This window comes from Drosophila biarmipes, chromosome 2L (genome assembly GCF_025231255.1).
Source record: "Drosophila biarmipes strain raj3 chromosome 2L, RU_DBia_V1.1, whole genome shotgun sequence".
NCBI classification, from domain to species: domain Eukaryota; kingdom Metazoa; phylum Arthropoda; class Insecta; order Diptera; family Drosophilidae; genus Drosophila; species Drosophila biarmipes.
In genome coordinates this window covers 1,894,751-1,910,663 of record NC_066612.1, presented here as the reverse complement: position 1 = coordinate 1,910,663, position 15,913 = coordinate 1,894,751, and the positions used below count along the sequence as shown (strand labels likewise).

The window sequence follows — 15,913 nt, the reverse complement described above, 5'->3', positions numbered from 1 at the left end:
ATTTATGTGTATATCTTTGTGCCCCTTGAAAATCCAACTAATTCCTGGTGTAAACCTTTGTCTTTTTGGCTTCCCTTGCAGGTCTGAAGGGCAGCTCCACGTTTGGCAAGAGTTTGAGAAAGTCCGCTGCCCAGACATCACCAGCATCATCAGAACTAACAAGAACAGCACCAACAACCGATCCAAATAAGCCCAGTCACAAGCAAATGTTCAAAACGGCTGCCGTCATTAACATTCAGCAACAGGAACTCCAGGAAGAAAAAGCACAATGAACAAATCGAAAAAATGGAAATCGAAATGCAATAACCAAGAGCAAGCAAACAACAAACAGAACCAGTGGAACAACCAAAGAATAATTAGTGCTAATAATAACTAAATAATTATAATTATTTAAAGTATATTAATAAACCAAGCAACCAAATGCAAGACAAAATCGAACGGCACAGCACCCCACGATGCATGTACATAAACGAATAACATTTCTCTAACAGAGCGCAAAACTGGTTGAAGATCGCAGAGATCCCAAGGATGATGATGATGTTGGTGATGTAGCAGCCGAGTGAGATACACGCATGAGGAGCTTCAGATTTCACGTGGAGTTGAGCTAACAACGACTGCTCACCCCCCTCCAACGCAGCCAGTGGAGGGGACGTCGAGCAATGGAAACTAACCCCCAGCAAAGTAACAGCAGCAGCAGCAGCAGCCACTGCGTCATCAACAGCTACAAGAAACAACAGCACTTTGGGCCAAATTTATGTATTTATCGTCTATTCTATCATTGTATCTGTATCTGTATGTTATTCTACTGTACGTTTATCCAATTCTCTATGTCCACAAAATGTGTCATTTATTTATGTTTACGTAGTCGTAGGTCACCTTTGGAGCAGGGCATCAGCCAGCCGCTTCCCTTTGTTTCGTTTGTATTGAACATATCGAAATTGTTTTCAGCTTACATACGTGTAAATGCATTATACATAAAGAGAATACAAACAATAAATCATCTAATTTTACTTTGTTTTGTTAACCATTGGTATTAATCAATATATTTTACCTAAATTAATGCAATCTTAATCGTACTAAATAAGAGGGGCAAAACAACAAATGTTAATATTATTTACCCATAAGTCGTTATTTGTGCAACAAAAATAAAAACTATAAGCAATGTTTATAATTTGAGAAAAAAAAAAACAAAAATTGTTTTCACTTGGGCTCGTCCGGGATTTGAACCCGGGACCTCCCGCACCCTAAGCGGAAATCATACCCCTAGACCAACGAGCCAGTTGCCACTCGTTGGTCCAAAGGCGTACTTCCCTAACCGCGCGGGCAGAGCGCAAATCACAGTGCACAAGCTGGTTTCATTTTGGGAACCGCCTCGATCACCTGGCTCGTTGGTCTAGGGGTATGATTTCCGCTTAGGGTGCGGGAGGTCCCGGGTTCAAATCCCGGACGAGCCCAATAGGTTTCTTTTTTTTAAGCGATGAATTTTAATTTATTTTGTAATGCTTGCTTTGGGCCTGATCACTTACCTAGTTTAAGCGCTTTGACAATAAAATGTTCACAATGGCACTTTTTTAAATTTTTGTTGTTGAATACTAAAAAAATATTACGGCTGTTTTTTTTTGGGGGATTGCTTTAAGCAAATCGAGGATCCTTTTTCAAGAATATAAATAAATAATTAACAAATATTGAGGCGTGAAGTAACATATTCCTTTCCAAGGAATTGGGATTACTGCTGTGAGAACTGTTTTTATACCAAAAACATATGTACTATTATTCAAAAAGTGAGCAGTTTTATCAAAGGCAGTCTTTGTTTCACAGATATTCGGTTGGTTAGGTTATCAAAATTGATTGAGCTCCAAAAGCGGTTACACCAAAGAACTTTGAGTATGTTAGCTTCATGTATGGTTCATATTGTTAATGATACGGGTTTCCATTCAACTTGAAATGGTTAACATTTATCTGGAAGTTATGAAAAAAAATTAAAATTTATCTGCAAAAAAGTTACCTTCACTTGGGCTCGTCCGGGATTTGAACCCGGGACCTCCCGCACCCTAAGCGGAAATCATACCCCTAGACCAACGAGCCAGTTGAACAGAACTCGCCAAAAAATCGTTTTGGTATGGCGGCCGCTCCATGCGCAAGTTCAAATAAAGCTTTTGGAAGGGTTCCAGTATAGACTCGACGGGTAGATACCCTAACTTACAGACATTAGAATCACTTAGCAAACTTGCACTACGCACGCGCATAACTAGAATCTTTATCTTATATCTAAACCTTTCAGTTTTCATTTACTTCGACGGACAGAAATGGCTACTCGGGCAATGATCAAGTATGTTTGCACTTCTCAAGGAACTCAATGTACCCATTTACCATAAGAGCAATGAGTATAAAAAACAGAAGCGCAACCAAGAGCAGTCGACTCATTACATGCCATTTCAAGTAATTTCTGCCGCAGCCAGCAAAAAACAAAAACAGCTGAATAAATGAGCGAGTTCAGACCTCGATGGTTCCAAGCAGTCTGCCGCATCATCATGGGGAGGGGTGTAGTCGTGATTTAAACAAGGGGAGTCTCCCTACTAACTAATTTTAAAATTAGAAAATCATATTTAATCATACTTTACAAATTCTTACATAACCATGGGCGTTTCTGAAGATCTTTCACAAACAAAGAAATGTTTTTGAAATAATAATTTTGTTTTAGTCAGCCTTGGACCTTGCCCACTTCTGACTACGCCCATGGATGTACCTTCGCAGAAGCAAGGAGTCCCATTCCATAAATGTCAACTAACGTTCCCTTGGGACGTGCGACTGCGCCGGACTAAAAAACCCTTTGGCCAGTTTAAAATGCAGAATGCATTTGCTGTTATGGAGTTTTTCCCGAGAACTCTGGGATATCTGCTTTTGGACACTTCTGCTGTGTGTTCCTTGTGGATCGATTGCCTTTTCTGGCGGCAGAGCGATTGTGACGTCACTTTAAATGAGTCGCAATCGATTTGAACTCTTGCCAATTGGAAGTGGACTATTGAAACTGCGCGATTCATTTCCCACTCGCCGTTAATTCGCATAATTGTTTCGGCTACTTGGGAAGCAATTCGACAAAACGTTGACGAGGCCAAAGCCAAAAAGCAAGCTAATTCAAAGCGAAGGAAAGCAAAACGTGTAGAAATTAGTGGAAATTACAGGCCGCTGCTGACTGGGGAATCACGATTTTCACTTCATTGGCAAGCCATCGATACAATTTGTTTGCCTTTCCTCGCTGTCTGTCCCTGACCCTTGTGGGGACACTCAGGAAAGCAAACATCCCGAGTGGCGCTTTCCCCCTACTTTTTCAGCCCGGCCAACAATCCATTTTATTTGATTATCTACTCAGCTGCCGTCGCGTGGGTTGCCGACTGACGTGACGGAATCGAAATTACTTAATTCCAGCGATTGGCAGGCCGGCTTCAGTGGCAGCGGATCAAACGGGGTTAAGCGCGGGCAGGTGATTCGGTCGGGGGTCGCTGAACCGATACTGATTACGTTCCCTATCTGAAGTATTCCAGGAAATGAAGGTTAATCGGGAACTCACAAAACCTTTCTATAGAACCTGCCCTTCCTTACAAACCTCTTACCAAAATGATGTGAAATGTTATCATATCTTTAAATGGAATGACCTCTCCTAATCATCTGGTCATCGCCACTAGTAGTAATGGACATGATCGGGTGGAAGTCGTCCGCCCCTTCCCAACGCGATTCCCGATCCCGCCCGTCCCAGCCAATCATCCCCCGATTGGGGCCTCCACTTCCACCCAGTGGCAGGCCTCCAACCAAAGTCGTCATTACCATGTTGCACACCTGCAATTACCATCTAGTTGTCCATGCAATTTCCAGCCTGAAATTGAGAAAAGTCTTCGCATATGTATATAATGCAGCCACGAGCTCTGATTAGTCTGAGATACGCAACTGGAAACAAGAACAAAGCCTGGAACCAGTAATGTACAGAGAAAGAAACTCAAATCAAATCGGATTATGCTTATGGCTATCTGTATTAAGTGTAAAACATAAATTAGAATGTGTGAAAGGGAAATGAAACTTAACTTTCGATATCCATTATCTTTTCCATTGATCCAATTAAACCATAATTTTAGATGGTGAAAAATTCGACGGGCCACAGCAATTTATGGCACCTCCGCCACTCACGTCCCCCAACTAATTAAACACGGGTCGTAAACTTTTATGATGCGCCATAAAAGATACGACACTAAATCGCTGAGCGACTTCAAAGGATTTCGCTGGGCTCTTTCACTGCGGCAGCGCCTAACTAGCGCCAAAAACAAAATCACCGCAAATTAGAACAAACCCATCACGATCGATTACATTAAATAATGCTGCGCCTGGGCCGAAGTGCAATTTTTTGTTTCTTACTGCGGCCTGGCCCCTTGCCGCAGATTCTAACAAACTGCGACAACATCAAAGGCCCAGCCACGACCCAATTGGCCTTCTTCTCCCAGGGAGCGAGGGGCTCGCGATCCCAGCTCCCCGGCTCAGACCCGACTTCATTGAGGCATAACGTCCGCCGCGGATTCTTCGGGCCTGTTATAACGGCCACGAAATCGCGCTTCCCAAAACCCAAAAGCCAAGACCTGAGCCACAGCCAGAGCAACTTGCAACTGGCAGCAGTGGCACAAACGGTAGCTGGCGTTGATGCTGGTGAAAAGGGAAAATTGTTTCGTTTCGTTCCGTTTCGATTTCGCCTGCTTGCCACTGCAACGCGGCTCTCGGGGGATATTATGTTTGGTAGCTGTTAACATAAATTTATACTGCCTTTAAACTAATTGACGATGACAACTTCTGTGCAGCAGCAGCAGCAGCAGCAGAACTGCAACAATGCCGACTCGAAAACGCTGCTGGCATACTTTTCTAGGCATCCCTGCTCGCGGATTGTCTTTGGGATCGCTTTGTGTTTGTGGGCTGGACGCGATTTACGAGGCCGCGGTCTTGAAATGCCTCCGAAAGCACCTACCAAACGTGTGTGGCAGTACCGCATTTTGTTCGATAACTGAGCTAATTGGAAGGTGTGCGTCAAAAACCATTAGAAGTTTAGTTCTAACTTTAGGTGCTAGGTGTTATCAGGGTAAAAACCTTTAAGCAACAGTATAGTTGGTAGGAATTGGATAATATGATGACATTTATTTTTACAAATATAAGCTCACCCTTGAAATATTTTCACAAGAATAAGAAGTATAAGCCTTTATCCAAATTTTAAGAATAAATTCAACCTGAAATACTGTTCAATTTCTGTAATAGATTTGTCTTTAATCTGTGTAGGTGATATTTTCTGTGGCATCATGATGACAATGTGGCATTCAAAGATTACTAAAAAAGGATTTCTATCTTTAGCTCTCTTCAGATATCCACTTTTGCAATATAGTCAGTTTTTTACATTTTACAGCATCCTTCTCAGAAAACTGACAATTCTTGCACATTCCCCTGATTGATTGAACATATTGACACGGACTTCGCGCGGCTGGGCTTTCCTGACTCGACTCTCGTTGGAAAACTCAGTTTCATTAGATTTTCCATTTTCATAAACGTGTACGGTCATCAATTGTCATTAGTGAAATTAAAAGCCGGCGAAGATAAAGTGCCGACTGTCAAAGTGGCCAAGGAAAGTTTCGGCTCGGGACCGTTTCGACAGAGTGAACTTCTGTGCGCCGACTCGAGATCAAGATAGTGTGGCAATTGATGAATTCGTGGAGGCGAAGAGGTGGCTTTGGGGATCGGAGAATCGGAGGCACCGCCAGCACCGTGGGCCGCTGGGGAAGTCGACAACAAGTTGTAAGAACAAATAAACAATTGGTAATTGTTTCGAATTGGGAATGGAAATGGAAATGGCAGTGGACTGGGATTGCCAGCTGTGGGGAGGAGGAGGGGGAGGAGGCACAGAGACCCGGTGACACACATTTCCATCCATTTTCCAGGCACACACCATATACACTACATGGACCGTACACGAGCTTGGAAACCGAAAGTCACACAAACCGAGATAATCATCAAACGAGACTTCCACTTCGCCTTCGCCTTCGCCTTCGCCTTGGACTGCGACTGCGACTCCTCTGAGTTTCTGTTTCTCTGGGCCATCGTGTGAAACATAAATGCGCCCAAATTGATTTTTAAATGCTCCTGGGGACCGGGACCTCTCCTCTGCCGAGGATTGACCCAGCTCAACCCTCTGGGAATCGGCTGGGAAGAGTCGAAGAATCGAATGCAGCCTCTCGGCTGTCGCTGCCGTAATACGCAGACCCCGTTTTGGCCTCGGCAGGACGGGAATGAGCGAAAAAATCTGTTTACTATTTAAGGCAGCGGCAATTTGTTCGGCTCACGTTTTTGGCTCGCACATATTTGGCTAGGATGCGCTGCTTTAGCCCCCGAGCCAGAGAAGCACAAGATATGCGAAAAAAGTGGCGAAAGATGGCACCGCAATGCCCAAAGTTTTCGGGGGAAAGGAAAGCGGAGATGGCCCGATCCCGGTCCCAGGTCCCACATCCCAACGCCCACAAGGCGTTGCTGCTACAAATTCCCAGCTGGCCGATATGAAATCACAAAAACATTGCATAAACACCGGTACGCCGCTGCCGCGGTGGACAATGGGCCACCTAAATGAACCGCTCGTAAATTGCGCGGTAGTTGGGCACACAGTCAAAAGATCCCCCTTCTGGGATCTGCATCTCCCGGTTAACTGTGAAGTCATAAATTTGCCGACCGTTCCCCGTTTCTGCCGGTTAACGGAGCGTGCACGGTGCGTGTCTTTCTCGGCCTGCGGTTAAGCTTAACGTAACAGAGCACACACCCCCAAGGGAATTGACATGGTCAAGATCATCTCGGGTTCGCTGCCAGGTGGCAGGCAGGGGGTCCGGAAGTGCCGGGAGTGAATGCCTTGGTGCTGAAAGCCCGGAGCGGTATAAAAGCCAGATTGAGCATGCTGAATCTGCAGCTTCGAAAAAGGTGATAGGGTGGGGTCTTCCTGTGTCCTATGTCTATATATATCGAAGTATCTGTTAAATGTTGATGACAGTTTAATAAGAATCTCCTATGAAATAAGATACAAATGTTGCAGCACCTTGACCAGTAGTTAGCTTTAAGTTCCGCAACCAAGTTCTTCTTTTCTTCTAGAAAATCGTCACCGCGAGGCCAACCATCAGGTCATCAGACGTGGCTGTTCCTCTTTACGAGCAGTGATAATTTGCGGTTCGGCCTGGATAAACACACTTTGGGAGATCGCTCGGTCATTGATCGGTAGCCAGGGCAATCGAGCAAGCCACCGGTTAAGGGGGCCGAAGGGGTCGATCTCGGATCTAAGATCTCCGATCGAAAACGTTCTGCAGGCCAAAGGCGAGGGCAGGGCGGCAGAACCCCAAATCAAATGCCATAAAGAAATGTTCGGCCCAAAAGTCTAATAAGCAGTAGCCCAGGCTCAGCCTTAATACTTTTAATTGAATTTTAGGCAGTGCCTGTCAGGCGACTGGCCGAAAAGGCGGCAGAGCTCCGGCAGAGGGGGCAAACCAACAAATTGTAGCTGGGTGTGGTTTGGTTCGCTTCGGTTCGGTTTCGGCCTGGAAATTCTCCGGCCAAGGCAAATGTCGAAACATAAATTAATATGCAGGCAGGCCATAGGCGGAACCGACGACCAAGGCAAGGCCAGTAGTCGGCAGTCGGCAGTCGGCAGCCAGCAGCCGGCCAGGCTTTATTGATCTCGCTGGAGAAACTGCAAGTATGTGGCTGTGCGGCGGCAACTGTGCAACATGTGCAACATGCTTGCCAAAAACATTTGCTCAGACGATTTTCTAATACCGATCATACATGCATATAAATCTTGCGGCAAGTGTGCCTGTGCGTTTCTACCCTAGCAGAAAAGGTTTCCCCGGATGGTTGTCCACTTTGAATGGGTTCCAGCTGGTGAAATATGAAAGCAATTTCCCGGAAGATTAACTACGCCTTTTATTGGGCATGTCAGTATTTTATAAAAATGGCTGAACAAAAGGCAAGCAGGATAAGAGTCATTCAACTGATCAGAATTATTGAATTTGTCAGGTCTGTGAGATGATAAGTTCTTATATTAAGGTAATGAGGAAGTACCATCCCCTTCACTTCGGCTATAATAGTTTTCTTTATCCCCATGAAGAGCATAATCTCTCACATACTTGGCCATTATTTATTTAATGACTATCTTCACTCCCCGAATTTTTCGGCTGGGCGGTGCTGCGAAGTCGAACATGAACAGGAGCAACATGGACATGCATCAGCAACAAATTCAATTCGAATTTCCCATTGGGGCTGGCGAATTCTATTTAAATTGTTTCGCCAATGCCAATCGAGGTGGGTTCTCTGGAGCTCCGCTTAATGGGCAGTTGGTTGTTGGTTGTTGGTTGTTTGGCTGTTGCTTGTTGGTTGTTGGTTGTTCTTGTTGCCGATGCGATGTTGCTGCTGTTATTAGATGTTGCTGCGGCGTAGAGACTGCTGCCTGGGCGTTTAACCATTATTATATATTGGCCTCATGCTAGTCATTCGTTTGATTTTGTGTTTTCCCCAGCTTTTTGTTTTCCTCGCTGCTCGAGTAGGCCGCAGCCGCAGCCGCAGCCGCAGCCTCTGCAATTTATTCAGCAGTCTCGGTCTTGTGGGTAGCCTTATAGCCCGGTAGTGGGATACCCCCATGCCGCTGCACCTCGATTCCCCCATGTTTTTTCGCCGCTGCTCTGGTTGCTGCCTAGCTGTTGCCGAGACATTGATCTAATAAATGTGGCCGGTGGAGGTCCGTGCTTTTTGTTTTATTTCGTTCTCCGCTGCAACTCAAATTGCCTTTTGCGTAGTCGTTGTCGGTTTGATCCACTAAACCAATAATGCCACAGTGCTGACCCAGTTTCCCCAGGTACTCCCCCCATTTCGGTTATTTTTTTATCGCCGTTGCAGCAGCTTGTTATGCGATTTCTGTGGTAATTATAGGAATAGAAAGATGCTAACAGAAAAAGTTGTCCAAAACCTACACACAAGCAATTTGCAAGCGAAATGCTGGATTTTCGCTGCGTTTTCGCCCCGAAATGGCAAATTGAAGAGCGGGGTGGGCCCGATAGCTCTATATAGCGATGGATAATTGGCCGAGATTTGGGTTGGCTTGGTGATACTCCCACATAAGATTGTGTATTGAATTTTGATGTACATGGGATAATTGATCTATATTTGAATTTTATTTTAATTTATATAATCATATCCATTAAAAACGGGAACACTTTCCTTTTGAGATGGAGTTTTTTTTCAGAAGATTCTTGTCAGTTGCATATGATTGTATACACAATTTTGATCTATTCCAATTCTACTATTAGAAGTACTTTAGTAAATTAAAAATGTGCCTAAAATGCGATGTTTTTAAAATAAATACTACTTTATTGCTAGTTAATGTAACGAGTAAATATTGGTAGCACATTGTGAGATGTCTTGTGTCTTCGGATAGGTCAAACTGAACCAAATATTCAAAGAAAAATTCATGGGTAGCATAGTCTGAAGAATAGATTTCCTTAATCACGAAAATAGTTCTAATATTTGTGTAACATGTGTAAACTTCCTTACTTTTCATGTGTGAATTTTCTTTCTCCCCGACTTTCCAAGGCCCCCAAAACCTAGGAATCTTTGAATTATGAATGCCCGCGGCGTCGACGGTAGCCGGAGATCTTGCAGCGTTAACTGCCGATTTATGGCCCAACTTAGCACGGTCAACCGGCCAGAAAGAGTTAAGGAAAACACTAACTCGGGGCGTAAGTTAAGTATGCCAAGTTGGCGATCTATTAGAAGATATGCTAAAAGCCCGCGCCAAGCCGGCCGAAGTGAGTGGCTGCCACTCGACCGCCTGGCAAACACTTCTGTTAATGACTCGTCTCGCGGCTCCTTGGCCAGTGTTAATTTGCGGTCATTAGCCAGGTTCTCCAGCTCCGTTGGCCAACTCCATTGGCCAGCTCCGATGGAAAACTGCGTCTTCGACTCCTTCGCGGCGTTCAATCAATTTGCGTCTGCGCGGATTCTCTTCTCCCTGGCTGCGATGCGATGTGGTGGCGGGTAAAAGGCTTTCTTCACAATGGGTTGTTAGCCCACAATGGGCTTTTGTTAACGGTTAAATTGCACTTGATGCCGCCTCTTAGGCTAATGATGCGTATGGGAATCGGGTGAATACAAATGCTAATTCATTTGCACTCTGCCCCGTCAGCCCGGCTGATTTATTTATGCAAAAATGATGCCGTTGAAGGCGCTGGCATAACAATAAATTACGGACGCAAAAGTGAATGTTTAAGAATGGCCAAATGGGTCAGAGTCGATCGGCTACGGTTGCAGGTGCCTGCTATCGTATAATCGGCCAATTAGGCCGCCCGATGATATATTAAGTGGCTCTTTAGGACCGACCTGCTAAAGGCCCCGACACGCCCCCCGAAAAAATGGCATTGCTAACCCAATTTCCCCGGTAAGGGAATCTGCGTGCGATTCAAATTTCCTTTTCCTTCAATCGCCATTGGCACAGCACTCAACACACACCTGCCGAGAGGGGCCAACAAATTTCACTTATTGCCAATTTGCTGGCAATGAAATAAAATACTTTTCTTCCGCGACGCGCCTGTTTGTTGCCGATAGCCAAAAACCTGACCACGATGGACCCCAAAATCAGGGAGTGCGCGAGGGGATCCCCATCCAAATTGAACGGCAGCCCGCGCGGTCTCTGCAATAAATAAATTGCGAAATTTATTTGGCGGCACTTACGCGTCGCTTTTTTTCATCGACTGCATTTTCCATAGTGATTTATTTGCATCGATTGGCGCGGGGCCCGGGCATGGGGCAGATGATCCAGCCTCGGTAAATAGATGGCTAGAAAATATCAATAAAAAACTAAAATATTCTAGGTTATGGCTAGTGCCAGAGATGCGGCTGCAAGTGCGTGGTGGTCAAGTCACTGAAACCAGTGACAGGTGAAAAAGGCGATGATGAAAGATGATAATATTTAAACTGCTCACAAAAAAAAAAACAATTTAGTTTAATCTTTGCAAAGTCAATATAGGAGATAACATATCATATTTATCAATTTATAATTTGTTTAATTTTAAGAAACAAATTTTCATATTTATTGAACTTTGTCAAACTTATTTACATAGCTTTTTCACAATTTTTAACACTAAACTAGGGGTTTGGTGTTGGGGAATACAAAACTCCGCGTTTGCATACTACCGACGGTAGGTGAGTAATTACAGGAATCAGGTCAAGTCTGCCGTAATATTTTTAAATCTTAAAACGAAGTCAATTGACTTAAGCGGTGACTGGCGTTTCCAGTACCCCGTTCCCAGGGGGCACCATCTCTGATTCGAGTCGGAACAGCTTCCAGCTGCTTTTCCGCGAATCTCTCTCGGGCTGTGTGTGTGTCTGTCTCCCACCAAGATGCGTCGGCCTTTCGGGCATTTTCAATTGATTTTCAAATTTATCAAACAGGAAGCATCTCTGGCTACGCAGAGCGAGAACTCGCAGCAGTCTGGGGCTCCGACTCTTTCCATGGCTCTGGATCTGGCATTAGCTCTTTCTGCAGATGTGGCTCGCGCTGCGTGTCCATTTAACGGCATCTTATGGCGCAGGAATGGGCCAACTCCACATCCCAGACTGCGAGTGGCCGCCAGATGGCCAAAAGCAAACAAACAACCGGCCAGCCGAGCGACAGACGACAGGCAAAGTGTTTCTGTCGCCGCTGATCGATGCGGCGAGTTTCGATTCGGCTCGGACTTGTATGGCGATCTGGCTGACAATTTGTCAATTGCTCGCCCAGCTTTACTTAGCTAATTTAACTGTTTTAATTAGCCACCGCGCCTCCGGCGAATCTGTCTTAAGTGACTGCCTTTGGGTGGGAGACGAGTGAGCGTTATTAATTGCCCGGCTTTTGGCAGACGACTTCGATGGCCGAGTGGCAGGTGACAGGTAGCAGTTGCTATTGAGTCACCTTAGATTTCCTGGTTAATCCTTTAAGCGTTTGAGTTTGGTTATAAAATGTATGTTTATAAAAAGTAGGATAACAGCTTCCTGAGAAATAGGATGATATGTACCTCAAAATTAATTGAAAGTTAATTACTTCATCTTTTTTGGGTAATATATTTTTTATTGATTGACCTTGGCAACAAATATCAGACAACGAATTAAGTCAAGACTTTCTTCTTTTTTATTCTTCCATTTTTTCTTCCTGAAAAGATAATGTCGTGGAAAAAAAATTCGACATAAAAGGTTATCGATGTAAAAATATAGTAATTTGCTTTTTTAATAATCGTTTTGTGGAGCTTCAGTAAACAATTGTAGTTGATAAGACAATATAAGCAAACAGCCTGTATAAAAGAAGCCTACAGATCACGAAAAATATCAGTTGCATTCTGGTAAAGAAATTTTTAAAAAAGATTGCACATAGACATGTTCAAGCTAGCAATTCTTCTATACGTGATTATTACTGGAAACCGATACAGCTCTCTAGCAGATCACGCTCCTTCTATGTGCTTATTACAAGATCCTCCAAACCAATGCGGGGAGTTCTGCCTTACTGCCTTGAAGCCTCTGATCGATCACATTGCCAATCACCAGGAGCTGTGGAACTCCCGAGATGCGTTCAAATTGAATGAAACACAGACGAATCTAGCCAGGATTAAGGAACAACTGGAAGCCGTTCAAGGAACATTGAAGGATATAAGCGCTGCGGATTTCAAGGGAAGACTCACGCAAATTGAAGACCACCAAACAGCCTTAGAAAGCCAACTTAAATCTGTGCAGATTAAGATGGAAGCCCAACAAACAGCTTTACTGGAATCCCTGTCCAAAGTTAACAAGAAAAGCATACCGCCGAACTTCAAGCGGATGGGCTCAAGGTTCTTTGACATTGAGAGCAACCTTAAGCTGGATTGGAAGAGTGCTGAGGACTCCTGTCGCCAGGTTGGTGGACACCTCGCCATCATCCAAAGCGGTGAAGAGTTCGCGGCCATCAATGCCAATCTCGACAGGACTTCAATCTACTGGCTGGGCATTACCGAACACGCCAACCGAACTGACTTTGTGTCCTTAAATTCCGACCAACTAGCACCTTTTTTGAAGTGGCAACCGGGTGAACCCAAATACATAGATAAATCCAGTCATTGCGTGGTCATCTATAAAGGGCAAATGTGGGTGGATCCTTGCAAGCAGAAAGCTCTCTTCATATGCCAGGCGGACGATGTGATTTAGAGTACAGTAAAATATATATTGTCCTATTTATTTTAAATTCAGAATTAAGTTTGAGTTTTCCAATAACTGTAGTAATAGAATATAGGAGAGTCAAACACGCAAACATTTAAAAAATTGTATGTAATTGTAATTGTACAAAAGATACCCGTTCGATTACAACAATATTTTGCACGTTGATAGGTATGGGCAAAAAAATTAAGAAAATAAATATAATACTAAATATAAATAAATATATATAACAGTAAAATAAATTCATTATTTCCATGCACTTGAGCGCCTTGTAGTATGTTTGCTTTTGGATCTATTTATAAAAGTTACATTACTTATAAGTTTATTCATCTATCAGGAAAAAACGTCATTTCTTATTGCAGCCATTTCGTTTTGTATTAAGCGCCATTAACAACTCCTTGGTGGTTTTTCGAACTTCAATTTTTACTTTACATAACATTTACTCGTACAATGTATTCTACGCAACACTTTGCCGATAGCAAGTATCAAAATACTGGTTTTTGAATAAAAAAAAAAGTGGAAACTGCTGTTTTTATTAAAAATTATTTCATAAATATGATATTTTCCTATTATTTTTAAATATACTAGTACTAGTACAATTTTGAAAGTTATTAAAAAAGTGAATAAAGGAAACTAAAGTACGTTTGCTCAAAAACTATATTAAAGTTTTAAATAAATAACAAAAACCTTCAATACTTTGCGCCGTAGCCTCCTGTTGTTTGTTTTTGGAACTACAATTCTTCAACTCTTAAATGCTTTGCTAGAGGGCGCCACTAGGAATACCATTATATGTGGGCGTGTCTAAAATTGTATACGCTCTCATGGCCATTTTCTGCTCAAAAGTGGGGGCGGAGCCTATCAAGAGAGAGAATTACCCAAGGAGAAAGTTATTATTGGGAAGTTTTACAGCGGCTTAATGTTTAAAAAATATTATCTCATATGTAAGTATTTAAAACTTAAATAAAATTTTTATGATTTTATTATTTTTTAAAAGCTAAAATGAAATTAAAGTTTATTTTAGACTTTAATAAAGTCTTTTTCGTAAAGAAAAAATAACTCCTATTTTTGTAATTTACTTACTTTTGGTTCGTAGAAATTTTCATCAGCACTTTTCCAAAACTGGTAAGGATTGAAATACCAAGGATCCTTTGCCACAAATTTCCCTCAAGAAGGCGTTTCAAACTTGAGAGCACCCCACCCCCAGTATTTTGCCACCCCTCCGACTCTGCCGCCCAGTTCTCACCCCTCTGACGCTGTCGCAGTCGACGTCGCTGGGAGAAAGAGAGAGATGGCAGCTGGGAGAAAGACAAAGGAGAACAGGGGTGGAGAAAGGGGAGGAGAAAGCAGAGGAAAAGTGAGGCGGCAGCAAAAGTTGATTAGATGGATTTCGTTTGGTTTTTGTGTTTTTAATCACACACCAATTTCATTTATTAAATCTTCGCATCAGCATTTCATTTCTCGCACTCGCTCTCTTTCTCTCTCGCTGTCTCTTTCTCTTGCGGAGTGCCTTTCTTTTTGCTTTGCGACGGCATTTTTGTTTTCCCTCACCGTTGTGTTTGTTGGTTTGGCCCTCTCTTTTTCTCACACTTGTTTGTTTGTTTGTTGTTTGCTCTTTCGCTCATTGTCACGAGCAATTTGAGTCTCTCCCTCCCCCTTTCCAACCCTCTCTTCGCCCCCTTTGGCCCAGGCAAAACTTTTTGCAAAATGAAATTGTTTTCGTATTAACAATTTCATTAAAATTAAATTACTTTTATTATTCCGACAGAATCAGACGAACGAAAGGAGAAAAAAGACAGCCTCTTCTTTCTCCCCTCCCCCATTTCACCCACCCCCTGAGAACCCCCTTTCCACCCACTCTACATTAAAACAAAAGCTTGGCGTCTGTTTTCTTCAGCTGTCAAACAAATTAATTGCGCTTTTAATTGACTTTGTTGCTTTTGAGAGAAGAAAGAATATTGTAATTATAAAATACTGAGAACTGTGTGACCTTAAGATCTTAAATATAGCTATTAACAACTAAAAAACAAATAATGGTAACGAATAAAAAAAAATATTCAGATGATTTTAAGAATAGTGTAGTTAACGGTGTTTTTTATTCTCAAAATATATATCTCTCAAAATATATAATACACGGTTTTTAAAAATGTCCACAAACAGTTTGAAGTTAAAGTTTAAATGTTTTAGTCGTATTATCTGTCACATGATTCAAATATTTAAACATAATTTTTCCAATAAACATTTTAAAAAAGTAATTAATTTTTTATATTAATTTCACTTGCTGTATCAACAAAGTAAGACCAATAATAAGTCTTCGCGAAAAGCCCCCGCAATAAAAACAAAACCAAGTAATAACCGTCGTAAATAAAAAATTCGCCGCTTGTGTAGAGCCGTATAATAAATAAAATACCATAAATGCGATACCATTCACTCGTCTCTCCCCAGTACCGAATAAATAACTTTGAGTGAGCTCCAAGCCACATCCTTTGGGCCGCAGCTCCTTTCACTCTAATTCTGTTTAGCCATTTATTTTATTTAGGCATTTCATAGAACGATTACCATGCCACACCGTCCATCCCCAATTTTATTCCCAAATTGTAGTTGAAGACATGGCTCCAAATGGATTCTTTGGGAGCTTTTTTTACCCTCTTTT

General features: G+C 42.7%; 2 protein-coding genes and 3 non-coding genes across 7 annotated transcripts in view; 3 read left to right on the top strand and 2 right to left on the bottom strand.

Annotated features, from left to right (window-relative positions):
* The window catches only part of LOC108029068 (protein outspread), an 83,705-nt gene extending 82,695 nt beyond the window's left edge, over nt 1-1,010 (top strand). For 2 of the 3 annotated variants that reach the window (XM_017101139.3, XM_050885098.1), the window contains one exon: nt 82-1,010. In XM_017101139.3, the coding sequence (XP_016956628.1) occupies nt 82-272 (191 nt within the window). In that variant the 3' untranslated portion in view covers nt 273-1,010. The remainder of the gene's footprint in view (nt 1-81) is intronic. The other variant, XM_050885099.1, reaches the window with a different exon arrangement.
* Nucleotides 1,011-1,206: 196 nt separating this feature from the next.
* Nucleotides 1,207-1,278, bottom strand: Trnap-agg (transfer RNA proline (anticodon AGG)). Its single transcript has one exon. It is a non-coding gene; the product is annotated as a tRNA-Pro (tRNA).
* A 104-nt stretch (nt 1,279-1,382) lies between these two features.
* Trnap-agg (transfer RNA proline (anticodon AGG)) lies at nt 1,383-1,454 on the top strand. Its single transcript has one exon. It is a non-coding gene; the product is annotated as a tRNA-Pro (tRNA).
* A 559-nt stretch (nt 1,455-2,013) lies between these two features.
* On the bottom strand, nt 2,014-2,085 carry Trnap-agg (transfer RNA proline (anticodon AGG)). Its single transcript has one exon. It is a non-coding gene; the product is annotated as a tRNA-Pro (tRNA).
* Nucleotides 2,086-12,420: 10,335 nt separating this feature from the next.
* On the top strand, nt 12,421-13,522 carry LOC108028934 (accessory gland protein Acp29AB-like). Its single transcript, XM_017100952.2, has one exon. The coding sequence runs from the start codon at nt 12,454-12,456 to the stop codon at nt 13,252-13,254; it is 801 nt and encodes a 266-aa protein (XP_016956441.1). The 5' UTR covers nt 12,421-12,453; the 3' UTR covers nt 13,255-13,522.
* The last annotated feature ends 2,391 nt before the right edge of the window (nt 13,523-15,913 follow it).

Excerpts from the sequence above, each read along its gene's own strand:
- LOC108028934 (XM_017100952.2), top strand. The coding sequence starts at position 12,454 with ATGTTCAAGCTAGCAATTCTTCTATACGTGATTATTACTGGAAACCGA.